At 50.0% G+C, this 13625-nt stretch overlaps 1 protein-coding gene and 1 long non-coding RNA gene across 2 annotated transcripts; both read right to left on the minus strand.

Moving 5' to 3' along the window:
* Positions 1-1068: 1068 nt before the first annotated feature.
* Positions 1069-1520, minus strand: LOC119329670. The gene is made up of 3 exons (XR_005159648.1): positions 1457-1520; positions 1275-1381; positions 1069-1104 (listed from the first exon to the last, which is right to left on the minus strand). It is a non-coding gene; the product is annotated as an uncharacterized LOC119329670 (long non-coding RNA).
* A 2088-nt stretch (positions 1521-3608) lies between these two features.
* LOC119331047 (beta-carotene isomerase D27, chloroplastic-like) lies at positions 3609-5372 on the minus strand. Its single transcript, XM_037604215.1, has 5 exons — positions 4711-5372; positions 4571-4632; positions 4380-4486; positions 4137-4232; positions 3609-4023 (listed from the first exon to the last, which is right to left on the minus strand). The coding sequence occupies exons 1-5, from the start codon at positions 5188-5190 to the stop codon at positions 3974-3976; spliced, it is 795 nt and encodes a 264-aa protein (XP_037460112.1). The 5' UTR covers positions 5191-5372; the 3' UTR covers positions 3609-3973.
* Between the last annotated feature and the right edge of the window lie 8253 nt (positions 5373-13625).

Consider the following 13625-nt stretch of genomic DNA (forward strand, 5'->3'; position numbering starts at 1 on the left):
GCAGTTGTTGGTTATCTGATGCTGCGCAACTGCCGTTGGTGAACTGCCGCTGGATCTGGGCAGAGGGCCTGGGGGCAAAGAACCTGGGCGGAGGCGGGGAGCCGGAGGTAGAGGGTGGAAGTGAAGGGGGCGGAGGTAGGAGACGGTGGAGGTGGGGGACATTCAAATTAGCCAGGGGTAACCTGGTCTTTTGCCCTTTTTTCACCTGGTCGGAAAAAGATCCCAGCGACCTACATTTCAGAATAGAGGAAGTAGGATAGTTCGTGGGAGAGTGTTTTTGCTAGCGAACGGAATTGCTGGATTTTGGCGTCCAACACGAGCCATGAACCATCAGTTCGCTAGGACCATCTCCCATGGGGAATGTTCCCCGGATATTGACATCCAATGAATAAGCGAATCAAATACCAGGGGCGGAGGCAGGGGACCCTCCCCAACATCCTCTATTTCCATGTTTTTGATGTGAAAATAGATTTCGTTTCAAAAAAATGTGAACATAGACAATTGCTTGATGTTCCCCTCACAAGTCACAACATACAGTAGACATATTTTACTTTTTACAAAATGGTAGACAGCCGAAAACTCAAGTCATGCAGCGAAAAGGTGCAGCAATTAAAAAATTAGTAGTTCGGATCATGTATCTTTGCATTTCTTGTAAGATATGGGCTACATTATATACATTGAGTGTATGTATAGAATTTACCGATGCACTATCTATTGTCTCTGTTGGAATTCTGGCCTATCAGATAACATGCACAATCATTTATGTATCAAAACCCTTGTGAACGCTTGCAGAAGAAACTGAAAGCGACCAAGATCTGAACTCCGGAACGTTTTCGTTGCTTTCTCTAGTTCTGAAATTTGGGACATATTGCAGTGGAGGGCGTCAATATGGAACCTGAAAAATTGTAGCAGCAAAACAAATTTGCGACTGATGATGCATGTTAGTGCAAGCTCAGCGCTGGATTGGTTCGGTACTTGAAGAGTGTTGCCAAATCTTGGCGCACTCATAGAGGCTGGGATAGCAGGGCTATTTCGACACTAGATCTTCTTCCAGTGGTGGGGGCACCCGACCATATATCATTTCGCATCTCATGTCTTCAAAGTCTGATATGTTGTGGTGTCAGTGAGTAAGGTAATCATCAGCCAAGGCTAACTTAACTTCAGTTGCAAAAGGCAGGAAACTCGGTCTAGAGAAAGCATGTATTTCAGAGAACAAATTTGTACTTCATTTCGTTCTGTTGGCCTGCATTAACTAAGCACTCAAGTGGACTTACTTGGATTCATGGTGAGGGGAAGGCCGAACTCGTCGGTGAAGAAGCTCTGTGTGGGGATCTTTCACATGTTGACGCACATCCCAACGCGCCCGCTGTTCTCCAAGTACCTGCATGAATTGCGATGACGTGACTGTGGCATCAAATCAAAGGTTTCCTCACATTTCCTGTATTTCATACTGTACCTGCATTTCTTTATGAGCAATCCACTCCTCTGCTTCACCCCGTCAACCTCTACCTCGATAACCTGCTTAATCAACAACACGCGTCGTGATGATAAACAATGCAATAATCGCAAGTCATTACACGAAAATCTTGTGACGGGCCACATGTGCTATAACATTCTTTTTACAAATTATAAAGTGAGTGCGATAATTGAGAAGCTAGAATGCATACTTGGTGGCAGCGGTGGAGCTTACTGTATTGCTCGGGAGGGAGTGCCCCAATGCATACTTTGTGGCATTGGCAAAGCTTAGTGTATTGCTGGGGGGGGGGGCTGTGCCCCCCTCCCCCCAAACTTTGGACACTTGTTTGTAGAAATATTAAGTAGAGGGCCTAGCTGAAAGAAAAAAAATAGTATTTTGCCCCCTCAAACGCTCCTATTTTGTGCCCCCTCTAGGAATTCTGGTGTAGCTCCGCCACTGCTTAGCGGGACTGATGCACATGAGCAAGACGGGCTTCTTGTCATGCCGGCCTACCGCCCTAAAAACCCTGAAGAGCACTGTGGTTTTCTCTGTAGGAAATATACAGAAAACCCATTATACAATGGGGTAAATATAAAATGTTACATGGCTATATAAATAGTACTCTAACACCTCCGCCCCCTCAAACTCATGGTGGATTACTAGCACTGAGTTTAGAGAGATAGAAGCCATGGTGCGCTCTAGTGTGGTCCTTCATAAAGAAATCGGCCAACTATAACTTGGAAGGCACATACTAAAGAGCAATAAACTGATCCTACACACCAACGCACACATAAAAACCGTCAACACCAATATGCTTGGTGAGCTCATGCTTCACAGATCACAGGGTCACGCATAATGCTAATAGCACATGTACTGTCAGACAATAGCAAAGTAGGTGTAGTAACAGAAACACCAAAATCCTGAAGTAACCACCGTAACCAAATCATCTCTGTCGTCAAAAGAGTCGTAGCTCACAACTCAGCCTCTGCACTCGAATGAGAAACAACAGTCTGTTTCTTTTTCTTCCGCACAATGAGAGAACCATCAAGAAAAACACATTAAGCAAAAAGTGAACGACAATCCAAGGGATCACTAACCCATGTAGCATCCGAATAGGACTGAAGTTGTAATGAACTGGAGTGAGGAAAGAACGGACAATGAGAAATCATGCCATGAAGATATCGGAGAACACGAAGGAGGTGACTAAAGTGAACCAAACTCGGAGTAGAGACAAACTGACTCAAAATATGGATTGGATAAGAGATATCTGGACGAGTGAAGAAGAAGACAAGCGGGCGGCGTCACACACGAGCAGTTCAAGCGCCAAGCGGATCGAGCGAATCAAGGCGACCCAATGCGGGCGGAAGCAAGTGGATCGGGGCAGCAACGGCCAACTAAGAACGGCAGGGCGGTTAGCGGCAATCGCGAGACTTGCTGATGTCCGTACAACAAATTAGCAGCAACAATCGGCTGGAGAGAGAGGAGGAGCGGTAGCCGACTCCTACCACACCACCCCGACATCCGCCTCGACCGCTGGCGGTACCGCCTCAGTCAAGCGGAACTGGAAGCCGCCTACAGGGAGTTCGACAAGGCGGTGGATGAGGTGTGGGGTAAGAGCGACAACGGGGAGGACATCGCCAGCTCCGCCCCGACCGCGCCCCACTGCCAGGACCACGAAGTCGGCACATCCGCGGGGGCTGCCGCCAACAAGGAAGAGTAGTACATGGTAGGTCGCCGCCGCTCAGGTCCCAGGAAGGCCACCGTTGTTCCCCTCCCGTTGAAGCCAAGCTTGGTGGGCTGGACATTGTTGGCCGATTAGGTCTAAGATTAGTTTTTCAAAATGAGAATCACAAGTTGGCAAGCCTGAGAGAATTTTGCCATACTTTTTAAGTGTATGTGATGTGGGATTCTAGTGTGACCTTCCTAAGATGTGGCTTGAACCAAACATACATCTAAGTTGATCAAATTTGCCTAACCTTAGATGTGGCAACCTTTGACAACCCAAACAACCCCGTGGTTGGCAAGAATGTTGATAAGAGAGGCACGGAGCAGGGTTTTCTGACAGGGCGAGTATTAACGTCCAATGAATAAACGAACCAAATACCAGGGGTGGAGGCAGGGGACCCTCCCCAACATCCTCTATTTCCATGTGTTTGAATGTGAAGATAGACAATTGCTTCATGCTCCCCTCACAAGTCACAACATACAGTAGACATATTTTACTCTTTACAAAATGATAGATAGCCGAAAACTCTAGTCATGCAGCGAAAAGGTGCAGCAATTACAAAATTAGTAGTTCGGATCATGTATCTTTGCATTTCCTGTAAGATATGGACTACATTATATACATTGAGTGTATATATAAAATTTACCAATGCACTATCTATTGTCCCTGTTGGAACTCTGGCCTATCGGATACCATGCACAATCATTTATGTATCAAAACCCTTGTGAGCGCTTGCAGAAGAAACTGAAAGCGACCAAGATCTGAACTCCGGAATGTTTTCGGCGCTTTCTCTAGTTCTGAATTTTGGGACATATTGCAGCGGAGGGCGTCGATATGGAACCTAAAAAATTGTAGCAGCACAACACATTTGTGACAGATGATGCATGTTAGTGCAAGTTCAGCGCTAGATTGGTTCAGTACTTGAAAAGTGTTGCCAGATCTGGGCGCACTCACAGAGGCTGGGATAGCAGGGTTGTTTTGACACTGGATCTTCTTCCAGTGGTGGGGGCACCTGACCATATATCATTTCGCAGCTCATGTCTTCAAAGTCTTGGGTCGACAGTGAGCAAGATAATCATCAGCCAGGGTTAACTGAATTTCAGATGGAAAAGGCAGTCTAGAGAAAGCATGTACAGTATTTGAGAGAACAAATTCGTGGTTCATTTCATTCTGTTGGCCTGCATCAAGTGGACTTACTTGGATTCATGGTGAGGGGAAGGCCGAACTCGTCGGTGAAGAAGCTCTGCGTGGGGATCTTGCACATGTTGACGCACATCCCAACGCACCCGCTGTTCTCCAAGTACCTGCATGAATTCCCATGACGTGACTGTGACATCAAATCAAATCAAAGGTTTCCTCGCATTTCCTAGACTGCATTTCTTTCATACCTGCATTTCTTTATGAGCACTCCACTCCTCTGCTTCACCCCGTCAACCTCTACCTCGATAACCTGATTAATCAATCACACGCGGCGTGATGATAAGCCTGAAAATTGACGCGAGGCGGTGTGGGGTGTTCGGTCTCTTACCTCTGACGGACCGACGAGCCAGTGGAAGAAGGGGACGGTGAGGGCGGCGTTGAACTCGCAGGCCCAGCGCGTGGGCGGGAAGAGCTTCTTGAACTGCTCGGGGGCGCCGGGAGGGAGCATGGAGAGGAGCACCTCGCGGACGGCCTCCTGCTGCTGCGCGCGCGACCGCCCCACCATCACCCGCCGCGACACGTCCACGAAGCTCTCGTAGTCCCACTCCCACACCGCCTTCTTCTCCTCCTCGCCGCCCGGGCCCGGCTTCTTCTTCCTTCCCGCGAACTTCTCCATCTTGCGCGCGAACAGCCCCATGAACGCGCGCTCCAGCGGCCCGTCCCTGTACTCGGTCTTCTCCCCCATCGGCGCCGGCGCGGACGCCGCGCACCGCACCACCGCCCGCCGCCTCGGCGCCCTCCTGGCCGATGGCGCCGCCACCGGAGAGGCGACCGTGGCGTAGCAGAGCTCCACGGGCATCAAAGCCATTTGCTGGCTTTGATCTTGCGGACGCGCTGGTGGCGCTAACTGGTGTCCACCTGTGTCCGGCCGGCTCTCACGCTCACGATTAAGCTAGCGGTGGTGGTGCTTGCCTTGCCCTGAGGCGCGCCTTGTTGGCACGCGCCCACCGCGGTCGTTTCGAGGCTGCCGGGATGACACGTACGGGTACGGCCGGACAGGGTTCTCATGGACCAGTGGTCGTCGTCGCCGTCGTTGCGGCTGGTTCACCGGCCGTGGGGGCAGGAAGCACGACGACCACAATAAATGTGGTCTGGATATGGTACGCAGAGAGGGGAATCTACCTATGCCATCCACGGGTGCGCGCGATCTTTCGCTCACTTTTGGACCATGCGTGGGCATGTCTTCAACTAGGCCTAACGATCGAGGCTATAAGGGCCCGATAGCCTCTGCGTCGAACTAGGCCAAACCTGGCCACATGGGCTGGCCCCGCCTGGCTGTAAAAGGGCCTGGCAGAGCATGGCCCAGGGAGATTCAATTTAGCACGGGTGTTGGAAAATAGAGCAAGCAAACACGAAGCCCCTGCGAATCAATCTGTGGTTGAGATGGTTAGGTGGACAGTAGTTTCCTCAACCCACCAGGGTCGCATTATTCCTGGATTTATTTCAGGATTTCCGGCGATGCGCTTTCAGTGGGAGGAGACGTTCCCGTCGACGACGAGGTGTCTACGGTGACTTCGTAAATCTCAATATGATGTGTCGGCTCAGTCTTTCGAAGGTGCTCATAGGAATAGGGTGTGCGTGTGTACGTTCATACGGATGAGTGTATACGCGTGTATATGAGCGCTTGTGTTTGTATTGATGCTCAAAAAAAAACACGAAGCCCCTTCACATATGGTCCGGCCTATATTCAGGTAACCGTCTTTCTTTTTCTATGTGTTTTCTTTCTTTTGGTTTTCTCGCTTATTTTCCATTTTTAATTTCGTTTTTTTAATTCGAGAATAATTTCTGAAATTCACGGACATATTTTGAATTTGTGCACCATTTCTAAATTTTTGGCTCAACTGTTTCAATCTGTGAACATTTTCTGATCCAGTGACTATTTTTTGAATTTCGGGAACAATATTTCAGATTCCCGAACATATTTTGGATTCGAAAACAGTTTTCAATCAGTGTACAATTTATTAACTTTGGTATTTGTGTTGAAATCTGTCAATACCTTTTGAATTCATGAGCATTTTTTGAATTCACAAACATTTCTAGAAATTTGTGAACAACTTTTAAATTCATGGACTTTTTCTGAATCCATTAACATTTTTTAAACACATGTCTAAATTTTTCATACGTATCATATATATCAAAAACTTTTTTGTTGTACCCATTTTTTTAATACATAATTAATTGAACCCTCCTCCGCCCCTCCTCCTCCTCCCAACCCTCGTCTGCCCCTCCTCCTCCCAACCCTAGTCGCTCCTCCTCCTCTTCCCTTCCTCGCTGTCGCCTGAGGCAGTCGCCGGGCAAGTCTGGGGCTCCAAGGATGGTGGCTACGGGGCCTCGGTTGCCCTACTTCTGCGTGGGGAACCCCGAATCTGGAGCGGCGGCTCCATTGACAAGGCACGGACGGCTAGCAGCCATGCGGGCGGTGGATCTGGTGTCTCGGCCGCACGGGCGGCGGGATCCGGTGGTCGTTGGCGGCCGGTGGCGGCTTCTGCGGCGGACGGTGCGCGCGATCTGGCGCCTCCCCTCCTCCCTTGTTCGGCGTGCGGGCCAACCTGGTCGGGCCGCGCTTCCTCTTGGTTGTCGGTTCTGTACAAGAGGCGTTGCTGGTGGCAGGGATCTAGTTCGGGCGAAATCCCTGGCCGGCCATGACCGGCCGCGCCGGCGGCGACGCCTCAGGGCGTTGTTCCCCTCCTTGAAGGCGTCGGCATGGACTCTCCTTGGTCTCCCGAGCGAAATCCCTAACTTTGTTGGGCGGCGGCGGCGCTCACGGCGCCGTTCCCTTCTTGAAGGCGTCGCTTTGGGAACCTTGGGGTTGGGTGATGCTTGTGGGTGGTGGGCGACGGTGGTGGTGCGGCCCTATGCTAGCACGGGTTTACGCCCGTTGCTTGGAGATGGACTCGCGTAGGCGGAGGTCGTCGTCTGGCGTTGTGGTGGCGTCAATGGCGGAGGACCTGCCAAGACTCGCGTAGGTGGAGGTCGTCGTTTGTTGTCGTGATGGCGTCGATGGCGGAGGACCTGCCAAGGTTGTCACCTCAATCTGCTCTAAAGCTGGACCAGTGGAAGATGGTGGCGACGACACATGTGAGTGTGTCGGACCGTTTTGAGCCCCGGACACGACAGATGGCTCGGGCGGGGCCTCCGGCTTTAGATGTTAGGTTTAGATGAGAGGTCGGGGTATGTGGCCCAGCTTGCACCCCTTCATCATTTGGATAGGAGTAGCGGCGGATGTTGCCAAGATGGTGGATTCAATCATATTGTTGTTCTACTTTACAAGGTCCTCAAGATTAATCAATAAAATGGCCGCATGCATCTTCCAGATACAGAGGCCGGGGGTCATCCTCCTTTTCTAAAGAAATAAAAAATACATGATTAATTTTTGTATGCAAAATATATGTTTAAATGTCTATTTTTTCATACACATTGTACATTTTCATATACATCTAAGACATATTTTATAAATGTTTAACATATTAACATACATGATTGGACAGTTTTTTGAAGTACTTGTGTTGAACATTTTATCTAATACTACGTCCGTCCGAGATTATAAGACATTTAGCGTACCAAAACATCTTACAATTTGAAACATATGAAGTACTTGTTTTTTTTTTTTGCAAATACACGTCGAAGCTTTTTTTAACGATGCGGACATTCTTTTTACATTGGATAAACATTTTTCAATGCTAGGAACATTTTCCTTTAAACACATAAACATTGTTCTAAATGTAATGTAATTAGTTTATGGACCGAAATATATTTTTAATTACATGTACTTTTTTTGAACGATGGGGAAAAGTTGTGCTCACGCCGAAGTTCATGGCACCCATAATGAATAGTAAAATCATAACAAATAGTAAAAACTAAAACAGATCATGAACTTTGTGATTTTGATTATGACAAAATGTTTTAGTTACTTGCAAAATTGGTTGCCCACTAACATCAAATGAACCTCATATAAACAAAATACAAAACTCTGCTCAAAAGTGCACACAAGTTTGAACACAAATTTTGTTATCTTCTGTATAGAGTTCCTCAGATGTCATTTGGCCTCCAAAATTTTCAACCACATAAAATGTTTGGTTATAACTGAAGCCACAAAGGTTCAGATAGTTTTTTCCTTTTTTTTTTTGATTTTACTGTTCATCACGGGTACAATGTACTTGGGTGTAGAAAATCCATGACAAAGGTTCAGATTTTTTGATTTTACTGCCCCGGCCAGACGCCGCCACCGAGCCGTGCTTGCATGGTATCTTGAGGAAGCAACGAAGCACCCTTTTTACTTGGCTTGGGAGGATTTGGCCGAGGGGACAACTCCGTTGTGGGCGGTACGAGGGGAAAATTATAGCTAGGGAAAATGGAAGCGAAAGGACGATAAACCTCTACCTCCATTGTGGTTCATTTTTCTGTTACTAACTCAAGTGAACACAGTCGATGTTCAGCGGGCCAAATAAAAAAACGATCCCATCGAGTCAATGTAAAATAAAGTCTACTCCACCAGCCAAACTGGACAGATGAGATCATTTTTTGTGAGTATATGACAACTAACATCGCTGGAGTGGGGGAGGGGCTGGGCGCGGGGGTGTTCAGCACACAGAAACTTAAAGTGAATGTCAAGATCAAAATTTTGTGACAAATGATATGAAATATTTGTTTCTAGGTCCTCTAAAAGCATATACAATCAAACTTCACAAATTCGGGCCCCTATACTCCGCTGATAGTGAACGGTCACCCCTCATTTCTCCGCGCCCACGGTCGTCCCACTAATATCTGTCCCCCTCCCCACCAATCCATACTAGCCACGCAACATGATATAAAGTAGGTAGATCAACATAGCAACATTCAGATAGCGCAAACATAGCATCATTCAGACATCACAAACATAGCAACATTCGGGCATCACAAACATAGCAAAAACCATATATATTTGGCATAACGGTTTTCACATTCGGACCCAAAAGTTCATCACAGGACACCTCGATACATAGATAAACCAGAGAATAGATAAATAATAGCTAGCTAAATGAAGAGAGGCGCCAGACATCACCATTTCCTTGTCGTTTCCCTCCTGTTGTGGTTACCTAAGCGACGATAGTAGTCCTCCGCGTAAGAGTTGACAGTCGGAGGGGCGTCGTCAGTGCGGTGTTGCTGTTGAAGGACGACGAGATGAAGCCCACGAGACGATGGATGGCGTGGGCCTGCTCCTTCACGAGCTAGGCCGATTTAGCATGGCCTACTGCCCTCTCCGCTGTGAGTTGTTGTGACTCCTCGATGTCGAGCCAAAGCGCCTTCACGTTCTTGCGGCGGAGGTGTCCCGCGTCTGTCTCCGCCGTGGTCAGCAGCCGTGGAGGATCACACGCAGGAGCTGCTCCTCCGGGATGACTAGCGCAGGCGCTGACATGCGGGTCCTATGGGAGGAACTTGCCTCTGCCGTCGCCGCCATCTACCTCGCACGCTACGTCTTGTGGCGTCTGGCGCACACCTCCAATTTGGGCATCCTCTGCCGCGGGAGTTGAGCAGGCGCGGGCACGAGCACACAGCGCCTACCGGGAAGAGCAAGGGCCGAAGGTGTGGGAGAAGGGCGCGTCCGATGGATCTGCACCAACGTGGCATGACATGACAACTCCATCGTTCGCATTGCGCCGTCGGGCGACAAGGGCGATCGGAGCTCAAGCTCCCTCCCCTGTCCACTCACACCCGCGCAAGTGCGACGCGGAAGACAAGGTCTTTACCGTGCTCCTCGCGCAGCAGGGCGTCCCAATCAACCTTGATGCCGCATCCGTCGCTAGATGCGCTCCCGTTACTCGACTTGGGGAGAGGAAGGGACAAGACGAAGAGGTGAGGGGAAGGGAGGAGACAGGCAGTAGAGAGTTCGAGAGTGTTGATCATGGTCTAAGGTTTGTCCAAGGTAGGGTATATGTTGGGACGGGGTGGGCCAGCGTGGGCCCGTCTGACGTGGCGTATGTGTCTAGGCCGCCCCATCCCACGCCAGATATGGGCTAAATATGGTGGGTGTCGGTCAACCAAAACATATAGATCTGGTTAGGGGTACGATTGAGCTGCGTTCTCGTGCCAAATCACTGACCGGCCGTCCGCTCGGACATTCCAGGCGTCCTAATGGACCTCACTAGCGGATCCATCACCCGATGCTCTAAGAAATACAAGCCCAAAAAATACATATGGCTTAGCCAGACAAAAAAGGAGTTTGCACACAAACAATTTAAATACATTTGTTACATTAGTTGCATGATCTACTCTACTCATATAGCACATACTCCCTCCGATCAGAAAAAAAGTGTCTCAGTTTTAAAGAGGGAGTAATTTATTTGCGTATATATTTAGAACTGACATAATAATCTAACAATACGAACACGAACCAAAGAATATGCATACATTGTAACAACGTTTTTGTTTTGTTTTGAGAATTTGTAACAACGTGGTTTATCGATGGAAGAACAACTAAATTGCATGCACCCACGTACTATGTTTGCACAGCCAGGCTGCTACATCTCCACGACCACGGCTGACAACGGCGCCGTCTTCGCACCGGCGTCTTGCACGCGCGGCTCGGCCGAAAGGGTGAGCGCGAGGCAGACGACGACCGGGGTGCACGCCAGCACGAGGCCGACGGGCACCATCCACAGCCGGCTGTTGGACGGGTGGAACGCCACGGACCACCACGCAAGCAGCGACGCGCTGGTCACCGCGGCGGCCACCATGCACGTGTCCACGGCGACCGAGGCCGCCTCGCGGGACACCGCCAGCCGCTGCTCCTCCCCGTGGAAGAGGTGGCAATCCATGGCCGCTGGCGTCCTTGATCCGGGGTGGTGTTGCATCTTCATGGTAATCCTGCTAGATAGCTCTGGTGGTTTAATTGTCAAAGCTCTGCCGGGCTTACAAAATTTTGGGTGGCTTATTCCGTTGTGTTTCGTGCTGATGGTTAAGTTTGCTTGTTCACCGTTGGCGAAGGGATGATGCACATGTTATTTTAGTGTTTGCAGGGCTGCGTTGAGTAATGGGCAAATCAAGTGTTAGATAGATACTCCTCGTGAAAGTAAAAATAAAAGGGACGTGCTACGCATCTGCCGGCTGATCAGTCAAGTCACGAGCCATCAGATTTGCCGCTTCGAGCAAGCCTAGTACGCCTTCAACACTACAAGACAAGTCTTGTTGCATAATTATTTCTACAACACATATGTCTTGTTGCAGAATTATTTCTGCAACATAAGTCTTGTTGTAGATTTTTTTTAATAACTGTTTTGTTTAAAAAAAATTGCAAGAGGTTTTGTTGCAAATTTCCGCAATAGAGGTTTTGTTGCAAAACATAGGCCCGTCATAGACCATTGCAACACCGTATATGTTTCAGAAACATTAGTTCATGTTGTAGAAGTGCGTTCGACGAAGGACGGTATTTGGGCCGTCACTTGGACGTGTGTAATACAGGGAGGTGGCGGACACGGTGGCTGCTATCCGCCGGGCGATGGTAAGCTAACCATTCCCTTCCGTGTCACCGTCGCTAGGCGACTGGGAGGGTTCTGCCAGATCTTTGTCATCGTCAACCCTCCTCCCTCGCTGCTGCCAGGGGCGCGGCTGGGCGAAACCCGACCGGCATCGGCAGGGTGTTGGCGTCCTATCGCGGATGGGAGGTGGTGCAAGACGGCTTCCCCGGGTTAGGGCACGGTGCGGTGGTACTCTGGTGTGCTGGCATCACTTGAGTGCAGTAGCGGCGTGCAGGAGAGGTTGCAGTGCAACGAGCAGCGAGGGTGGCGCGGGGCCAGATCTGGTCGGCAGGCGGCGTTGGCTGCGACGGCAGGGGCCAGAGACTGCTGCCCCGCCTCCTCACGGTGGTGGTTGATGGCGGCGGTGGTTCCTTAGCTCGTGCTTGGTCCTTGTGTGGTGCCAATGTGGGTTGGGCATGTGTGCTCACTACAGTGGCGCGGCCTCCGTCGGACTACACGCGGCGCAAGATGGACGTGGCGCCCTCCCTTCGCCTGCGTCAGAGCGGGCGGCGTTTGGGTGCCGGTGGTGTTGGCTGGACGTGCGGCCACGGTGGCTTTGATCTAGGGTTTGTGCTTGGGTGGGCCAGATCTGGGCCCGAGGCGGATCGGGGTTGTTGCCCCGAGTAGGTGAGGGTGGGCTCGGTGTGGTTTGTGCCCGTGGGCGCTTTGTCATGACACTAATACATCGTCGGGCTGATAGGCGTTGATGACCAAGGACTTGTGTCGTGGGAGCTCGTCTCGGCCAACCAGAGGGCTTTCGCTAGGCCCTAATCAGCGGCGGCCATCGGCAGTCTCGGGGTCGTGTTCCCCTCGGTCCACCGGGGCTGGATGGGGATGCAGGCATCGACGCCTCCTACTGTGGAGGTGTGGACCGAGACCGAGGGGCTAATGTCAGGCTAGAAGTGGAAGATGTGCCCTCTATTACTCCCATCGGAGTTCGGTTGTTGTCATGTGGATGGTTGGCAGTGTCTCGGACATGGATGTCAGCGCGGTGGCCCCGGATAGCAGTCCGCATGGTTGGCTCTACGGCAAGAACCATGGTGGCAATGACGGCTATGCCTCTTGGTTGTGTGGGCGGTGAGGGGTGCAGTGGCGGGTGGCTTGGGCTCTCTCTCTGTCCTTAATAGTAGTGACACCCAGATCCGGATCTGAAGGCTGGGTCACGACTCGGTAGTCCTAGGTGCCTTGCGATGGCATGGGTGAGCCATCGAGAAAAAGCTCCACACTTTGGCACCGACAGCAGCGGCGCCCATGGCTGCCGCTCTCCTCTCGAGGAAGTCGTTGTGGTTCTCCTCTCTATGCCAGGATTCCGTCTGAAGATCCTTATCCATCTCGGACCCTTCTGAGGGCATTGTCGTGGAGCTTAGATGTCCTTGGGGCGTGTCGTGGCGTTGTATTCTAGGCTAACTATGTTGCCTCTCGGTAGCGTAGATGCGTGTGATTATGTTGTCCAGTTATCTTGGGATTTTTTTTGTAAGAGGGCTTCCTCACTGACGTGTATCGTTCGGCCGTGTATTAGATTTGTGTATTATCTATAAAGCAGGGGCGAGAGCCAATTTTGAGTTATACTCACTCCTTCGTGATTCATTGGAGTTATTAGGTCATGAGATTAGTTCAATACTAGAAATATGAATAACCGAAGTCAACAGAAAAAACAAATGTTACAAACGTCAAATGTGAATACGTTTATGCAGGCTGAAATAGAAGTATGACAAACGGTTAGAATAGCATTCAGCCGTCGTATGAATAT

The sequence above is a fragment of the Triticum dicoccoides genome, chromosome 7A, assembly GCF_002162155.2.
Source record: "Triticum dicoccoides isolate Atlit2015 ecotype Zavitan chromosome 7A, WEW_v2.0, whole genome shotgun sequence".
In the NCBI taxonomy this organism is placed as follows: Eukaryota; Viridiplantae; Streptophyta; class Magnoliopsida; order Poales; family Poaceae; genus Triticum; species Triticum dicoccoides.

Excerpts from the sequence above, each read along its gene's own strand:
- LOC119331047 (XM_037604215.1), bottom strand. The coding sequence starts at position 5,190 with ATGGCTTTGATGCCCGTGGAGCTCTGCTACGCCACGGTCGCCTCTCCG. Across the intron at positions 4,487-4,570 it reads GTGCTCATAAAGAAATGCAG|GTACTTGGAGAACAGCGGGT; the intron begins GTATGAAAGAAA and ends GAATTCATGCAG. Across the intron at positions 4,024-4,136 it reads ACCCTGCTATCCCAGCCTCT|GTTCCATATCGACGCCCTCC; the intron begins GTGAGTGCGCCC and ends ACAATTTTTTAG.